Source organism: Hyaena hyaena, unplaced genomic scaffold (genome assembly GCF_003009895.1).
Source record: "Hyaena hyaena isolate Hyena2069 unplaced genomic scaffold, ASM300989v1 scaffold_177, whole genome shotgun sequence".
NCBI classification, from domain to species: Eukaryota; Metazoa; Chordata; class Mammalia; order Carnivora; family Hyaenidae; genus Hyaena; species Hyaena hyaena.
This window is the reverse complement of record NW_024080810.1, coordinates 1,191,382-1,208,617: the sequence shown is the minus strand read 5'-3', so window position 1 is coordinate 1,208,617 and position 17,236 is coordinate 1,191,382. Positions and strand designations below refer to the sequence as shown.

Below are 17,236 nucleotides of genomic sequence, written 5' to 3'. Positions count from 1 at the left end.
AGTTGAAATGCTTAAGCATACATAGGGGCTGCATCCTTTATTGTGACTTCTCTTTTGGAAAATTTCTTGCTTGAACTTTACCTGACAATCTTTTCCACATAGCAAAAAGGTATTTTTTGTTGTTGTTTGGTTGAGGTTTTTGTTGTTGTTGTTGTTGTTGTTGTTTTTAGGCTCACTCTACGCAGAGCCCTTACCACTACTTTTGCAGATGCCAATCCCACATGTAAGCCGCAGAAGCCTCTTAGGTAAGCACCATTTTCGTGACCAATGTAGTGATGAATAAAACTGGGGCTTAATGATTTAGCAACTTGGTAGATCACAAAATAACAAAGCAACTGAGGCAGGTTTCAAACCTAGACCTCAAAGATGCCAAATCACTACCCCCCCCCGCCCCCATTAATCGGTGATGTCCATTAAACCCACCCACCTTTGAGGAGGGTGGGGCGGACAGGTTAGCCTGGTCGAAAAGCAAAGTTGGCAAAATCTCTTCGAATCTCCTTGGACTCGTAGGGTCCGCCACGGGGTAGGTTCGGGGCGCCTGCAACGCGGCGCCGCGGTTCTCCGGACACACGCCCTTGCCTCCCGGCGCTCGGTCACCTCCTCCCTGGCGGCACGTGGGTGGAGCGGGGGCTCCAGGGTCGTCTCGGGCGGCGGCCAATGGCTGTGAGGGGGTCAGACTCGGTTCCCCGCGAGGGGCGCAGCGGTTGCTAAGTGCCGCGATGAGACGGATCCGGCGCCAGCAGCCCAGGGAAGGGGGAGGCGCGAACGAGAGCGCGTGGGAGCGCGGAGGCCGGAGCCGGGAGGCGGAGAGCGACGCCGGGGAGGCGCGCGGGCGCGAACGCACGCCCGGGAGCCGGAGCCCGGCGGCAGTGCGGCCGCGCCCCTGCCCGAGCCCGTGCGGCCGCCCAGCCCCGCTCCGCCCGCCGCCGCCGTCTGGGCTCCCGAGGATGGAGGACTCCCGGGAGACGTCGCCGTCCTCCAACAACTCCTCCGAGGAGCTCAGCTCTGCCCTGCAGCTGTCCAAGGGCATGTCGATCTTCCTCGACGTAAGTACGGAGCAAAGGAGTTGGGTCCTGGGTCCCCCCGCCCCCCCACCCCCCCCCTCGCGGCTTTCCTCTTCCCCTGGAAGAGGGTGGTCAGTCCAGGCGCTGATCAGCAGGTGTTTCGCTACCTCCTGCCTCGCTCTCCTGTCCCCCTGCAAATGCACCGAGGCGAATGCGGGAGAATGATTGCCACTCAACTTGTAAAAAGGGTTGTCTTGCACCTGCAGCTCGGGGCTTAACAACCTTGAAGGGATGGCAGAAGTTAAATTTTCCAACGGCGTGGGTTTCACTGGGGACCAGATTTGTAATTACAACAATCTCGTTTCGGGAGAATAGAGCGTTTTCAAGGGGACTGAGGGAGAGAGGGAGGGAGGGAACGTAATTATCTCAACTCATCTCTGATGTGCCTGGTTTGCAGTTCCCAGTCTCCCTGAAGCTCCTGGGCGACGGGGGCAGCATTCGGGATTGCGGGGCCTCCCCACCCTTTCCTAGCCCCCAGGGAGAACAATTACTTTCAGTACATCCTTGTTTTTCTTTTTTTAAAGCGGTGGCCAAGATCCCTTTCATGCTGTTACTTTTATCACCGCCACCTCCCATTTTTCCGTTTTCCTCTCCTGTTATTCTTCTCTATACTTCTCCAAGTTTTAATAGCTGTTCATCAATTCTAGCGTTTGACTGCTCTTCCTTTGGGCCTCTCCCTCCCTTCTGTATTGATGCCCTTCGTTCATGTCTCTGATACGGTGATCGTTCTTTCTCATTCTCCGTTTTCTTTTTTTCTGTTTTTTCTGCCCCCGCACCGGGGTTTTTATCTGTATAGCAGTTTTGTTTCTTGTTTATTTCTCAATTTTACAGTTCCTTTCTGATGTTCTGTTCTTTCATTTTTTTCACCCTGTCGCCCAGCTCTTTGCTGCTAGGGTCAGTGGTTTCCCTATCCCTCAGTTGCCTGCCGGCTTGGGCTCCTTCAGCCCCTGCATTGTCACATTTATGCTGTGACTACCCTGGAGGTAGTTGCTGGCTCAGTGAGGACAATTCTGGCCACTTATTTAGACATGATAGAAAATTGGCAAAATGCATCGAGGAGTGCTGCATGCTCTTTCTTCTACCCTTCCCTGAGATCCTCTCTTATTAAAATCCAGGGGTATTTACAATTAGCATTTATTTGTGGAGAGATGAAAATATCAGGAAATCAACTCCTTAGTATCATAATGGGGAAGTAGATGTCATGAAGATAAGGAGGATGGAGTGAGGAGCCCCCCAAGTTTCTTTTCAGCGGATTAGCTGGGATTTTTAATTGTGAGAGAAAACTGTATTGATCATTAAATCTGGTGGGAGGCAAATGTTCTAGGTAAGACCCAGCTGTGCTTCCTGGGAGCGCCCTCCCCGGTCATCCTGCAGTTCCCATTGGGGATCCAGGCACCCAGGCCAGCCATCTTCTTCCCACCAAAACCATCGGGTTCCCATTCCTTGTCTCAGTAGGTTTAAGTGCCTTATTCTTTCTCAGCACTTATCTCTGCTTGGCTCTGGTCAGTCAGGTGATGTTTTGGCGCTGGTGGTTCAACTGGCTGATATTATTCATTAAACTATTCATTAAATCCTGCCATTCTGGGCCAAAAAGCCCGTGAGGAGACCAGGCTGGGAGATGGAAGCACACAACACATGGAGAAGGGAATCTTCAGGGACAATATCTGGGTCCCAGGAACTCATGTCTGTTAGGAGGTGGATGGCTAAGCCACCATGGAATTGATTCAGAGAGGACCGTGTGTTCATCCTGGCCTCATCTTGACCGGGTCCCCTGAGGATATCAAGTGCGTCTCTGTGACTTTTTTGAAGCAGTTAAATCCTGGTGATACTGTCAAGATGAACGGATTGAACTGTATACGTGGAAGTCATCCTCCTCGACACACACACTAATCTTGGCCCAGGTGTTCAAACTGCTGTTAAAAAGGAGGAAATTAAAATCTTGTTTATTGTTCTATATACATGATTGTTCTCAAGCTCTGCAAATAAACAGCATCAGGTCCCTGTCCTGAAGGAACATGTGCTCTATGAATAGGACACCCTGCCTTCTTGTATCTATTTCTGGAATTTAAAAATAAAAATACAAAACTGATTTCACATGAGAGGTGTTGACATGCTTGTTTGCCAGGAAAATGCTAGTGTCTATTAAAAAAAAAACCTGCCACTGGATTTTATCTTGAGTAGAAGAGATTTTGTTTACACTTTTTCTTTGAGATATTTTGTGAAAAAGCCAGCACTCTGGTGAAATATGTGACATGAAAAAGGATTTGTTACTTAAGGATTTTTGAATTATTCATTTCTGGATCGTATTGCTTTTAGCAAAAATAAAATGTGAAATATAAATACATAATTTACTCGATTTGTTTTAATATATTCTAGTAGCACTGCTAAGCAAGATTGCTTTTGAATTCTATTCAGAGCATAATAAGTCAGTAATAGAAATCCCCTATGCCAAAGGGGAACAGGAATGAAGTCCATCAGAGTCTTCTACGTCACATGGACTGATTTCCAAATTTGAGGAAATCTTGGATTTTTAGTGTTTATATTCCAAGGCCACTGTACCAATGGGTCTTCTGCGTGATTTTGAGGGTACCATTGCCGACATGACTAGATATATCCAGCTGGTAGGAAGCTAGCCACGGATCAGAAAATCAGAGAGGGATGTACCACCCCTATTGGCTGTTGCTTCATTTTCTTATGTCGAAATCAGCAATCATGATGAGTGTCACACTTAATTCTAGAGTTGTTGTTTTATTTAAAAAAATTTTTTTTTATTTTTTAAAATTTATTTATTTTTGAGAGAGAGAGACAGAGTGCGAGCAGGGGAGGGGCAGAGAGAGAAGACGACGGAATCTGAAGCAGGCTCTAGGCTCTGAGCTGTCAGCTGTCAGCACAGAGCCCGATGCGGGCTCGAACTCACGAACCTTGAGATCACGACCTGAGCTGAAGTCAGATGCTTAATGGACTGAGCCACCCAGGTGCCCCTAGAGGTATTGTCTTAAATGCAAGTTCGTAGGATAAGAAAACGAAGAACAGGAAAAGGAAGTGTGCTATATAAATTTGAACCATTACGGGTAGTTCATTGTTGCCTTTTGAATGCCTAAATCATAGTAGCCAAATCCACAAATTAATACAGAGACTGTTTCATTAGAAATCGAATTTATCATATTATATTCTAGCTAAAAAATGACAGAATTACATATTGGTTCCTCATAAATACTCTTGAATGCCTCCTGGGGGGCTGAGAAACCCCAGGGCTGGTGCCAAGGCCTGCGTGTGCACTGAGGCTGGTGCAAGGCATTTGCACTGTGCTCGCGTGACTCCCACAGGAAAGCGGCTTCCCTGGGGGCCGTGCACAGCAACAGGGGAGGACCAGGTGGATGATGGTGCTTTTCCTTCTTAACATCTGTGTGCTGTTTGTCCCCAGGTTCGTTCATTCCAGCTAACAGAGAATAAACTCGAATTTAGAATATGAGTCCATATAGCCTGTGGTCCCTCGTTGGAATCAACATATAAATCAACTCTGCTTCTGTGCAAAGGGAGAAAATCAGACCCTCGCATCATCCCCCAAAGCAAGATAATGAAGTGAAGTTAGTTATAACTTCACTGCTTGATGCCACTTTCTTCTCCCAGTTTTGTTTGATTTTAAACTGCAAGGGAAGTGGCCCTTCCTCATTTTGCTAGAGGCAGAAGTGGGGCCTGGAGGGTTATGAAGGAGAGAGATGTGTGTCTTCCCTCCCTTCCCCAACCAAGCGTGCACACTCATGTACGCTGAACAAAATGCACCAAGGCCTGGATGGTCAGGGGCTTGGTGAAAATAAGGAAGTAGTTTTCCTTGGAAAGATACTTAATTCTGAAGCCCTGTGTATATGTATATATTCTCATCTGTCTAAGAGGCGAGATGGACAGAGGACTGGAAACAGGTTTCCAGGTATAATGGCTCCGTGACCGAATTCTCTCAGAGCCGTATACCTCCTATCTTGCCTAGTGCACGCTAGATAATTTGAGTGAGCTTGTTCAGTTGGGCGAATGGCAATTAACTCTAATTGGCAAGGCAGATATGACTCTCCTAGTTTTTTTTTTTTTAATTTTTTAAATGTTTTTATTTATTTCTAGGAGAGAGAGAGAGACAGCGTGAGCAGGGAAGGGTCAGAGAGAGGGGGAGTCACAGACTGAAACAGGCTCCAGGCTCTGAGCTGGCAGTCAGCACAGAGCCCGACGCGGGACTCGAACCCACGAACCGCGAGATCATGACCCAAGCGAAAGTCAGACGCTTAACCGACTAAGCCACCCAGGCGCCCCATGACTCTCCTAGTTTTAAGACCTGGCAGAAGTAAGGGAAACTTAGTTTAAATGTTACCATACACTTAAACCTGTTTTCTCACACAAGGCCTACCCCAGGCAAAATTGAGAAGATAAAAGTGTTTGTGCTGATTACCTTTGCCCATTCATCATTCAGTGGCCACTTCCCTGCATCCTTTTTTTTTTAATGTTTATTTTTTTTGAAAGAGAGACAGACAGACAAACAGAGGACCCAAAGCAGGCTCTAGGCTCAGCACAGAGCCTGATACAGGGCTCGAACTTACAAATCGTGAGGTCATGACCTGAGCCAAGGGCAGACGCTCAACCTACTAAGCCACCCAGGCGCCCCTGTCTTCCCTGCATCCTATCTCTTGGCAACTGGTGGAGTGGTAGTAAAACTACCAAGGTCAAAGTCCACACACTGTGATTTCCCTGGTAGGTCTTCCCTTCTGGATGGAACCCCTGTTCTGAATAAGAACCAAATTCCCTGCCCTATGTCCTCATTTCTCAGGAGTTTTACTGGCTCATCTCATTACCTGTTTTTAACCTGGTACACAGTAGAAAGCATTTAGCAAATATTAGTTCAGTAAATAGTGACTGTCAGTTTTTTCAGCCTTCAAGACAATATTTGCATCTTAACACTTGCCTTGAATAATCTCAGGTGAGAAATGAGAAATTTTAACGAAGACCATCAAAGAATAGCCTTTAGGGTAAAGGATGCTATTTGGTAGCCCTTAAATTGTTGCCAAACCACAGCATAAACGGAATTTGAGTTTTGATTCTCACTATAATATTTGCATCTGTTTACTATGTATCTTGTGGTAGCAACTGGTAAGATTAGTCAATTCAGATTACTATGATAGCATAATGTATTGAACCCAGCTCTCATCTGCGTTACATTTTTTATTAGTCTGTGGGCTCAGAGGCAAAATTTGCAGCAGAGACAGTTCTGTTCATATTTAATTACTAAGAACTGTCTTAATAAAGAAAGCTACTGTCTTAATTTCATTGCTAACAGGCTGAATGCTATTTAAGATAGTTCTTTATGAAATGAAATGAAGGAAGTCCTGGGTCCAAGTCTCTGGTATGTGGTTATTTCTATTCTAGTTACTTTGAACTCTTAAGGACACAATAGAGCTTGAAATAGAATCTTAGAACATATTAAAGGTAAGAATTAGGCTGTGTTTCATGTCTCCCTGCCTCTCAGCTGGGGCTTCATAGTTTCAGGGAAGAGGAAGAAGCTGGTTATGATGGAGAGATGGATTCCCAAAATCCCCACTAGAAATTACCTCTATGGAATAGAATGAATTTGTGTCCCATTCTGCTTTAAGCATAGGAGTTCTTCCTACCAAAAGCATTTCTCTTGCAATTTATAAGCTAAATAAATTTAGTTTATAAAGGGGGACCAGTTTATGCACACAAGTCAGGAGGATACATGTCTGTTGTTGGAAATTTTTCATAGGTGAGGTTTTGGGTGATAATAGTGAACCATTATAAGAGTATAATAATGATTAGATTTAACCATACTTCATCTTCATGAAGTCAACAGAAGGAAAGGACGATAATGCTTCTGTAGCAGAAAGCAGTAAAACCAAAAACTTTGGTAATAAAAACGATTGCTCATCTTTCAAGCTGCCCATCAAGAAGTGATGACCTAAATCTAAGAGTAGCTCTGGTTACTTACCATAACTGTCTATTGGTCAGAAAAATGATCCTCAAGTGCCCCTTCATGTGACTCAAGGTTATCTTTGCAGTATGATAAAGGGATATTTTCTTTGGTAGTATATATAACATAATTGTGGTGTGCTATATTATCCAGATTATTTTTCTGTTAGCATACAGTATCAGCTAACAGATTGTTGCTCACGGAAAAAAATAAACTATCTTAAGATTTACAACAATACTTTACTGGCTCCTGCAATAAGAAGTAGAGACCCTCTTGTCAGGACGGCTTGATCAGGAGCTCAGAGAGTGTCCATTAGGATCCACTGTCTTTCCCTCTCTGGATGGACACTGCTTCCTTGAGGACTGGTTACGTCCAGCTTCTATGCTGTATACATTTCCTGTGGCTTCTATGACAGTGTACTTACGGCACACAGAGTGGCTCAAACAACCGCCTTCATTTTCTCAGTTCTGGAGGCTAGGTGGCTGACATCAAGGTGTGGGGAGGACCTTTCCCTCTGAAGGCTGTAGGGGACCCTCTGCGCAATGCCTGCCTCCTAGCCTCTAATGTCAGATTCCTTTACATTTTTTGGCTTGCAGCTGTACCAATACCTGCCTCTGTTACCATATGGTCTTCTCTCTGTCTCTGCATCTCTGAATCTCTCTCTTCTTATAAAGCCACCAGTCTTTGGATGTAGGACCCACTCCAATTCAGTAAGAGCTTATCTTCTTTTTTAAAATTTATTTATTTTGAGAGAGAGAGAGAGAGAGAGGCAGGCAGAGGGAAAGGTGAGAGAAAATCCTAAGCAGGCTCTGCACTCTCAGTTGAGAGCACAACGTGGGGCTCGAACTCACAAACGGTGAGATCATGACCTGAACCGAAGTTGGATGCTTAACCAACTAAGCCACCCAGGAGCCCCAGTAAGATCTTATCTTAATTTGATTACATTAGCAAAGACTAATATCAAACAAGATCACCTTCACAGTTACTGGAGTTTAGGACTTCAGTGTTTTTTTTGAGGATATAGTTCAACCCATGACATGTATAATAACAGAATGGTGGACAGCAGCTTCTTACCTATATCTTCCCAAGTTCAAAGTCAGCTGAAGAGAAAGTGTATCTCTTGTGATAATTCAAGCAAAACCATGGCCTTACTGTTCTCATGCCTGAGTAGTCACTGTGGGCCGAGTGATGTGACACCATTTGCTTAATCCCCTAGAGTGGAGGAAAAATGGATTTCCCAGAAGAAAATTGTGAAATCATTACTTAAGATACCTGATGGCCAAGCAGTTCCTATCCACTGAAGATAATATAATTAATGTATAGAAGTAAAGTAAGATACAGTACAGACACATGAGCTCTACCTATCCTTGATTTATTATTTTTTTGTTTCCATGTATTCCCATTTATTGAGATATGATTGACTTACATTAAGTTGCACATACTTAAAGTGAAAAGTTAATAAGTTTTTACTTATGTATATACCTGTGCAACCATTACCATAGTCGAGGTAATAAATATACTACCACTCCAAAAAGTTTTCTCATGTCCTTTTATAATGCCCTCCCTGCTCATTTGTATGCAACCCTTCATCTTCTTTCTGTCACTATAGATTAGTTTGCAATTTCTAGAGTTTTATATAAATGGAATCATATAGCAGGCATTCTTTTTTATCCTAGGTTTTTACTCAACATCATCACTTTGTAATCCGTCTGCGTTATTGAGTGTGTTCAAGAGCTCATTCCTCTTTATTACCCAGTAGTATTTGAGTGGATGTGCCACAGATTCTTTGTCCATCCATTTGCCCGAAGGAATTAGGTTGTTTTCGGTTTTTGACTATTATAAAGAAATATCTCAACTGGGAAACTTTTCTTTGAAATTGGAATTTCTTTTATTTAATAATGGGTGAATTATGTATGAATATAATCACTGCAGTTGCAAAAGTGGTAATAACGTTTTTTCCTTTTTTTTTCAGATACTGAGGAGAGCAGATAAAAATGGTAAGACCAAAAATCTGCAGTTTCTATTTATTAATCTCTTACCTTTTAGATCACCATATAAAAAGTTATATGGAAGAAAGACGAGAACCCAAGAAAATGGCACATAAAATGTCAGCCTCGTGTACTAAGACTTTTTAAGGCAAGTTTGTGGCTCCAGATATTCATAAGAAGTTGAAAAAGATACTTACTTTTGACAGGAGGATGGATTTTATGCCTTTGAAATGAGAAGCTGTCTTAGCTCTGGCTTTTTCCTTTTATGCTTTAATTTATGCTTTAATTTTAAAGTAATAACAGCTTCTATTGATTGAGTGTCTACTATGTGCCAGGTGTTGTGCCAAGTGCTTTGAGTTACTTCTTAGAGTTAACAAGATACAGATCTGAGACTTGAACTTGAGTCTGTGTGGCACCAAAGTCTTGGCTGTCCACACTGAACTTCATAGTGGCACTGGGGGCTACTGCTGTGCTCTAAGCTGGTTACCTAGAAGCCTCCGTTGCCAGATTTACCTCCTCTCCATGGCTTTTGCCCATAGCTCTTGCATTTGAATTATGTGCACTAGAAGTAATAATCTATAGGGACAGAGAAGTAGGTTGAAACTAGTATAAAAAAATTGTTCTGTCAGAGGATCTACAATTTAAATGATGCCTGCACGAAGTCCGATTATAAGCTGTCATAAGCGATGTCTTTTGACTCTTATTCCACTTCAAATTTTGTGCCGTAGAATACCAAATTAGAGCTTATTGAGTTTATTTTGCTGCTGTAGTACAAGTATATAATAGAGCTATATTCTTGACAAGACTTTCATGACAAATTAAGGATACAAAAAGAGTCCTTTCCTTTTCTTGAAATCAGATTTCTTATCTGTGGGGAAGGATTACAGGCAGAGTCCAGATCCAACACTTTAGAAACATTTGTTGTGGTCTAGTTAGCCCTTAAGCAGCCAGATCAGGAAAAGCTTGATTGCACTATATAGCTTTTCACACAACAGAAAAGATAATAACCCAAGGAGTTTCTGTCATGTGAGGGTCTGTTCCCAAATCCTGATACTTCATTGTACCTGTCCGTTAGGATGTTTTCTCAAACTGGGTTGCACTGGTTAATATATTATCAATTCAAAGGGACTTTTTTTCACCTAAATCACTTGGTTAATTTTTAAAAAAATATTTTTATTTATTTCTTGGGGGTGGGGAGAGAGAGAGAGAGACAGCGTGAGCAGGGGAGGGTCAGAGAGAGAGGGAGATACAGACTCTGAAATAGGCTCCAGGCTCCGAGCTGGCGGTCAGCACAGAGCCCGACGTGGGGCTCGAACCCACGAACCGCGAGATCATGACCTAAGCGAAAGTTGGACCCTTAACCAACTAAGCCACCCAGGCGCCCCACACTTGGTTAATTTTTAAGACAGATATGACTATGCTGTCATCTTGTCTTCTCATCCTACTTGTTGGCCTTAGGTCTGCCATCCAAACCCAGTGATGCCTGAGGCAACGACTGAACAGTCCATACGGCTCCATGCTACCTGCCTCATATTTTAGCAGCTGGTTCTAGTTCAGAGATACCTTTTCTCTCCCTCTACCCAAGCTCCTAGTTTTCTCAGGCTATACCTTTCTTTCCTTGGACCCCGGTGTCTCATTGAAGGTCATTATTACCTTTGTATATACCACTCTTCTTTCCACTAAAACTCACATCTCTTGATGGCCTATGGATCATAATCCATAGTCCTAATGAACAGCACCTAAAAAACCAGTTCATGATTTACTGGAGTTTGTGATAACTTCATATGTTATGCTATGAAGAATGGTCACTCGGACCCGGAGCCCGGTGTGGTCCTGTCCAGTCCCCTATTTTTTCACCTGCCTCCTTGCTGCCCCTTGTAACGTGCTGTCAGAGCTGCCTACCCTTCTGCTCTCATCCCCGCATCTTCACCACGCGTCCTCTTCTGCAGCTCTCCGAAGCACTAGGGATTCTCTGCGCATTGCTCCATCTGTCACACTTCTGTGGCGTTGTCCTTGCTTTGACTTCAACCTGTTCCACCCTTTCCATTCTTAGCCAGCTCACGCACTCTCCTGTATTGCTATCAGTTCTGCTCAGAGAGCACCCTATCTGCAAAGCCTTCCTCAGCTCTCCCTTGCAGGGCCCCAACCTTTCTATCTGTGCTCTGCATACTTTGGCTTGTATTGATTATGCCCTTTTGTGAGGACTACAGTTGTTTGCTGGTGATTCTACTTCTTTAAGCCAAACTTGCCTTTCTTGGTCAAGGAACTTGTCTTATGTGTAGATACGATACCCAGCCAGTCTTGGGTACTCAGTGGATGTTCATTTAATGAATTAGCAATGATTAATGACATTTTCCTCCATTACCCATCTCCTGGCTCTCTATCTACTCTTTCCTCTGCCTTTCATCCTGCTTTACTCTTCTCCCTAATTCTCAGTGTGAAGTGAGGGGAGGGAGACAGGAAGGTCTGAGTTTAAGTCACAGCTATGACACTTAGTAGCTTTGTGACTTAGGGTAAGCACAGGTAAGCTTAGGTAAGCTTATATAAGCTTACCTTATACATAAGCTTATACCTGCTCATTTTGTCACTATTATAATGATCAATATGATCAGTATCACTATTTAAAGCTTGAGCTATTTTGGGCTTGTGATGCCTTAGCTATTGGAGACACTTGGTGACATTCCAGTCATTTCTATTTCAGTGGAATTTAGTGGGGGAAAAAAAAGACTATTTACCATATATTCAGAATTAGAAAAGGGAAAAAGAATTGTGGATAATCTGATGTAAATGAGAAGATACCAACATTAAAAAACCATCTTTCTCAACCATTTGTTCATCCCATTCTGTATTTGCAAATAAACAGCTGCTACATGTACGTGATCTCTGGGAAACAGACCCTCATGTGACAGAATCCCTTATGGACTGCATAATTGGCGATGGAATAACAAAGGGAGTAAGAGGTGCTATGCAGTGTCTGCGTAGTGTGATCCTTAGCCTACCATATTTAGCTTTGGGGATCTATCTGACATGAGAGAAACTGCTGGAGAGAGGAGGAAAAACACATGATAGCCATTAGCTATAATAATGGAGTCTTAGATTTGTTTGGTTTGGGTTGTTGTTTTAAAATCATAGACTAAGATCCTAGACATAAAGACAGACCTCAAAATAAGATAGATTCAGAGAGATGTGAGTGCTTTGATCTAAAGAGCCCTGAATTATATCTAGAAATGCAAAGCTCCTGAGAAGGCTTACTTACATGCAGGTAGAATGAAAATGGAAATGGTACATGGGTATTTGCAAAACTTGCAAAAAAAAAAAACAAACAAAACCCTTCGAAAAAGGCAAAATGGAAAGTCTCATAGTAATTACCACCATTAATTCCTTTTTCTGATGTGCACTTGCTAAGATCTCCTGCCATTCTTGATCAACAAATAGGCTGTGTGGGTGGCTCTGTTAATCTCGATGAATGACTGATCTCTTTAAGAGATGGTCACGACATTCCAAACCCTTTGGACGACAGAGATGGTCATAGTTCTCCTCAGTGGCCTTTAATCTCAGCAGCCTGTACATTGTAAATCCGTGAAGACAAAGAAGGTGCCTATTTCACATAGCACCAGGCCCACAGTGGGGAGCAAAATGCTTGCTGCAACATAGATGCTCAGTCAATACTGGCAAATATATTTGTAAGAGGTGCATATCCCACAATCTGATACTGAAAACTGAAGGAGAAACTCAATCTTATAGATTAGTTCATCAAACTAAGCATTGTTATTTATCTGCTGTTTATTAATTAATAGTACTAGCTAAAATTTGTTGAGGACATGTTTTGTACTATGTCCTATTTTAGATGCTTTATATTCATTGTTTTCAGTTGCTATTAAAAGTCCATAGAATAGATAGTTTAGAGCAGTGGTAAGAACACTGGCATTCGTTTAAAGACTTAGAGCAAATCATTCAACATCCCCTTGCCTCAGTTTCCTCAGCTGTGAAGGGGGGGATAATATTGTTTCTCACAGAAAGCTGTCTTCAATATTAAATGAAATTTTGCCTGTACGTAGTAATGACAAAGAGATCAATCCGACAAGAAACTATAACATTTTAAAATATTTATGTATCCAACATAGAAGAAACTAAATATGTAAAGCAATATCAGCAGACCTAAAGAGAGTAATGGACAGCAGTTCAATTGTACTAGTGAATGTTAATATACCACTTAACATCAGTGATGTTCAGACAGAAAATCAATAAGAAAACAATAGACCAAATGGATTTAATAGATACATACATAGCATTCCTTCTAAAAGCGGCAGCAGTATACACATTTTTGTTGAGTGCACATAGAACATCCTCTAGAATAGATCATATATATTTTTTTTTTTTTTTTACAAATAGTTTATTGTCAAATTAGTTTCTACATAACACTCAGTGCTCATCCCCAAAGTGCCCTCCTTCATGCCCATCCCCCCCTCCCCCCCACATCCATCAGTCCTCAGTTTTTGTCAGCATTCAAGAGTCTCTCATGGTTTGCCTCTCTCCCTTTCCCCCACCATTTCCGCCCTTCTTCTCCCCCTTGTTCCTCCGTCAAGTTCCTCCTAATCCTCCTATACGTGCAAACATATGGTATTTGTCCTTCTCTGCCTGACTTATTTCGCTCAGCATAACACCCTCAAGGTCCATCCATGTTGCTACACATGGCCAGATTTCATTGTTTCTCATTGCCTTGTAGTATTCCATGGTATAGATAAACCACATCTTCTTGATCCATTCATCTGTTGATGGACACTTAGGCTCTTTCCATGTCTTAGCTATTGTGGAGAGTGCTGCTATGAACATTGGGGTCCATGTGCTCCTATGCCTCAGCATTTCTGTATCCCTTGGGTAAATTCCTAGCAGTGCTATTGCTGGGTCATAAGGGAGTTCTATTGTTAGTTTCCTGAGGAACCTCCACACTGTTTTCCAGAGGGGCTGTACCAGTTTACATTCCCACCAACAGTGCAGGAGGGTGCCCGTTTCTCCACATCCTCGCCAGCATCTAGAGTTCTCTGATTTGCTCATTTTAGCCACTCTGACTGGCGTGAGGTGGTATCTCAGTGTGGTTTTGATTTGTATTTCCCTGATGAGGAGGGATGCTGAGCATCGTTTCATGTGTCTGTTGGCCATCTGGATGTCCTCTTTGGAGAAGTAGATCATATATATGTTAAGTCACAAAATAATTCTAAATAAACCTAAGAAGATTAAAATCATATCAAGTATCTTATATGACCACAGTGATATGAAACTAGAAAACGATTACAAGAAGAAAACTGGAAAATCACAAATATATGGAGATTAAATGGCATACTACTGAATAGCCAGTGGATCAACAAAGAAATCAAAGAGAAACTTAGAAACTACCTTGAGACAAATGAAAATGGAAATACAACATAGTAAAATCTATGGGATGCAGCAAAAGCAGCTCTAAGAGGGGAGTTTATAGCGATGTAAACCTACCTCAGAAAACAAGAAAAAATTCTCAAAAAATCTGACTTTACACCTGACGGAAGTAGAAAAAGAACAAATAAAGCCCGAAGTTTAGTAGAAGGATGGGGATACTCAGTATCAGAGTTGGAATAAATGCAATAGAGACAAAAAAAGACAACAGAAAAGATCAGTGAAACTAGGAACAGCTTCTTTGAAAAGTTAAAATTGACAAACCTTTAGCTAGACTCAGTAAGAAAAAAGGGGGCTCAAATAAAAATCAGAAATGAAGAAAGAGAAGTGACAATGGATACCAAGAAATACAAAGGATCATTAAGAGACTACTATGAACAATTATATACCAACAGATTGGACAACCTAGAAGAAATGGATATATTCCTAGATACATGTAATCTTCCAAGACTAAATCGTGAAAAAAAAGAAAATCTGAATAGATTGATTACTAGAAAGGAGATTAAATCAATATCAAAAACCTACCAACAAATGAAAGTCCAGGACCAGATGGCTTCACTTGTGAGTTCTACCAAACATCCAAATAAAGTTTAATATCTGTTCTTCTCAAACTCTTCCAAAAAAAATTGAAGAGGTAGGAGTATGTCCAACCTTATTTTATGCTGCCAGCATTAATTACCCTGATACTAAAACCAGACAAAGACACCACAAAGACAAAATTATTGGCCAGTATTCCTGATAAACTTAAATGCAAAAAGTCTCAACAAAATATTAGCAAACTAAATTCAATAATACATTAAAAAGGTCATATACCATCATCAAGTGGTATTAATCCTAGGGATTCCAGGATGATTCAACATCCAAATAATCAATCAACAATATTCAATTTTAATAAAACGAAGGATAAAAATCATATTATCTCCTCAATAGATGCAGAAAAAGCATTTGACATAATTCAGTATCAATTTATGGTAAAAACTGTCAACAAAGTGGGACTGTAGACTATTTCAATATAATAAAGTCCAGAAAGACAAGCCCACAGCTAACATTATACTCAATGGTGATGAGCTGAAAGCTTTTGCTTTAAGATTAAGAACAAGACAAGGATATCTACTCTTGCCACTTTTATTCAACATATTAGGAAGTCCTAGCCAGGGAAACTGGGCAAGATAAAGAACAAAAGGCATCCTGATCAGAAGGCAAGAAGTAAAACTCACTATTTGAGGACAACATGATTTTACAAATAGAAAACCCTAAAGTCTCCACCAAAAAAATGTGTTAGAACTAATGAGTGAATCCAGTGAAGTTTGGGTCCAAAAGCGATATGCAAAATCTGTTGCAATTTTATATACTGACAATGAACTAGCAGAAAAATAAATTAAGAAAACAATCCTATTTACAGTTACATCAAAAAGAATAACATACCTAGAAATTAATTTAACCAAGGTGGTAAAAGACCTGTACAGACATTAATGAAAGGCATTAATGAGAGAAATTGAAGAAAACACAAATAAATGAAAAGATACTCTGTGCTAATAGATTAGAAGAATTAATAGTATTAAAATGTTTAGATTAACCAAAGCAATCTACAGATTCAAAGTATTCCCTTTCAGAATTTTGGTGGCATTTTTCAGAAACAGAAAAAATAACCTTAAAATTGGAACAGAACTACTACTGGCATTAAAAACAGTAATATAAGAAGTTGATGTTGGATTTGTGTGTTTGGGAATATTTCGAAGACTTCATTGGATCTTTATATAACCAGTGTTAATACATTAAGTGAGAATTAGTAAAAGCCGTCCAACGTGGTTACCCAAAGTTTGGTTTATTCAATTAACATGTACAAATATGACCTCAGGTAGAGGCGTAAAACACGGGTTTGATAAGTGGGAATATTTTCCCTGAAAATAGGGAAACTTTGAGAATACCGTCCAGAAGTTTGTGATTCTATTTCCTGTATCTTGCTAGCAAGGCTGTCTGTTGATATGAGCAAGTCAAGCATCACTAGCCTCACACTGGGCTCTGTAGCCCCTCTGATATTTTAATCACCCAGCCCCAAACAAGGATGGAAAGATGAAAAGCTGGGCCCTGGAAATCAGGATTATTGGCATAAGGCCAATTTTTATTTCATAACCCCTCACTATTTTCCCAAAATGCTTTGGGAACATTGGTGTAACCGAGAATCAAGTAGCTAATCACAGAGCAGTAGGGATCAGAAATGGCACTATACTCATATTTACACAGGCGTATGCAAACTTGCAGACTCTTGCACTACACACCTACCAGCTTAAAAGTCAAAGCAAAGTCTAGTAAGAGCTATCTCATGACCCGACAGCGACCCAGAAAGAAGTGGCTCATCGAGCAGTACAATATGTGGGAGTGCATGCACGCAAGTTCTGACTGTAATCATTTTTTTAACAAAATAAGGAAAAACAAATTTTCTACTTCCACAGTATGTTTTTTTCTAAAATACAAAGCAGTTTCACTCTCATAAATGTGTCGCTTTTCTGCCAAAAGCAGAAAACTGTGAAGATTCTTATCTTTACTTAGCATGGCTAATCAGTTGTCACAGAAACAGAGAATTTCAGTTCAAATCACTGAGCCCATGACATGAATGCCACCGGCAGCCGAAGGCTCAGAAGTCAGAGCCTGCTCTGATAGCAAACCCTGCAGTGTGTAGTGCAAAGTGTCTCCTCTAAACTGTGGCCTCTACCGTATGTGCTGTCTATAGTCTAGATCTGTCGGTGAGCAGCCCAGCTTTCTTTTCCCTTTCTGTTCTGCAGTGAATC

The 17,236-nt window shown here is 41.5% G+C and overlaps 1 protein-coding gene across 3 annotated transcripts in view; it reads left to right on the top strand.

Annotated features, from left to right (window-relative positions):
- The first annotated feature begins 382 nt into the window (after positions 1-382).
- NECAB1 (N-terminal EF-hand calcium binding protein 1) overlaps positions 383-17,236 on the top strand; it is a 184,409-nt gene continuing 167,555 nt past the window's right edge. For 2 of the 3 annotated variants that reach the window (XM_039240593.1, XM_039240592.1), the window contains exons 1-2: positions 383-1,046; positions 9,002-9,026. In XM_039240593.1, coding sequence (XP_039096524.1) covers positions 720-1,046; positions 9,002-9,026 — 352 coding nt within the window. In that variant the 5' untranslated portion in view covers positions 383-719. The remainder of the gene's footprint in view (positions 1,047-9,001; positions 9,027-17,236) is intronic. The other variant, XM_039240591.1, reaches the window with a different exon arrangement.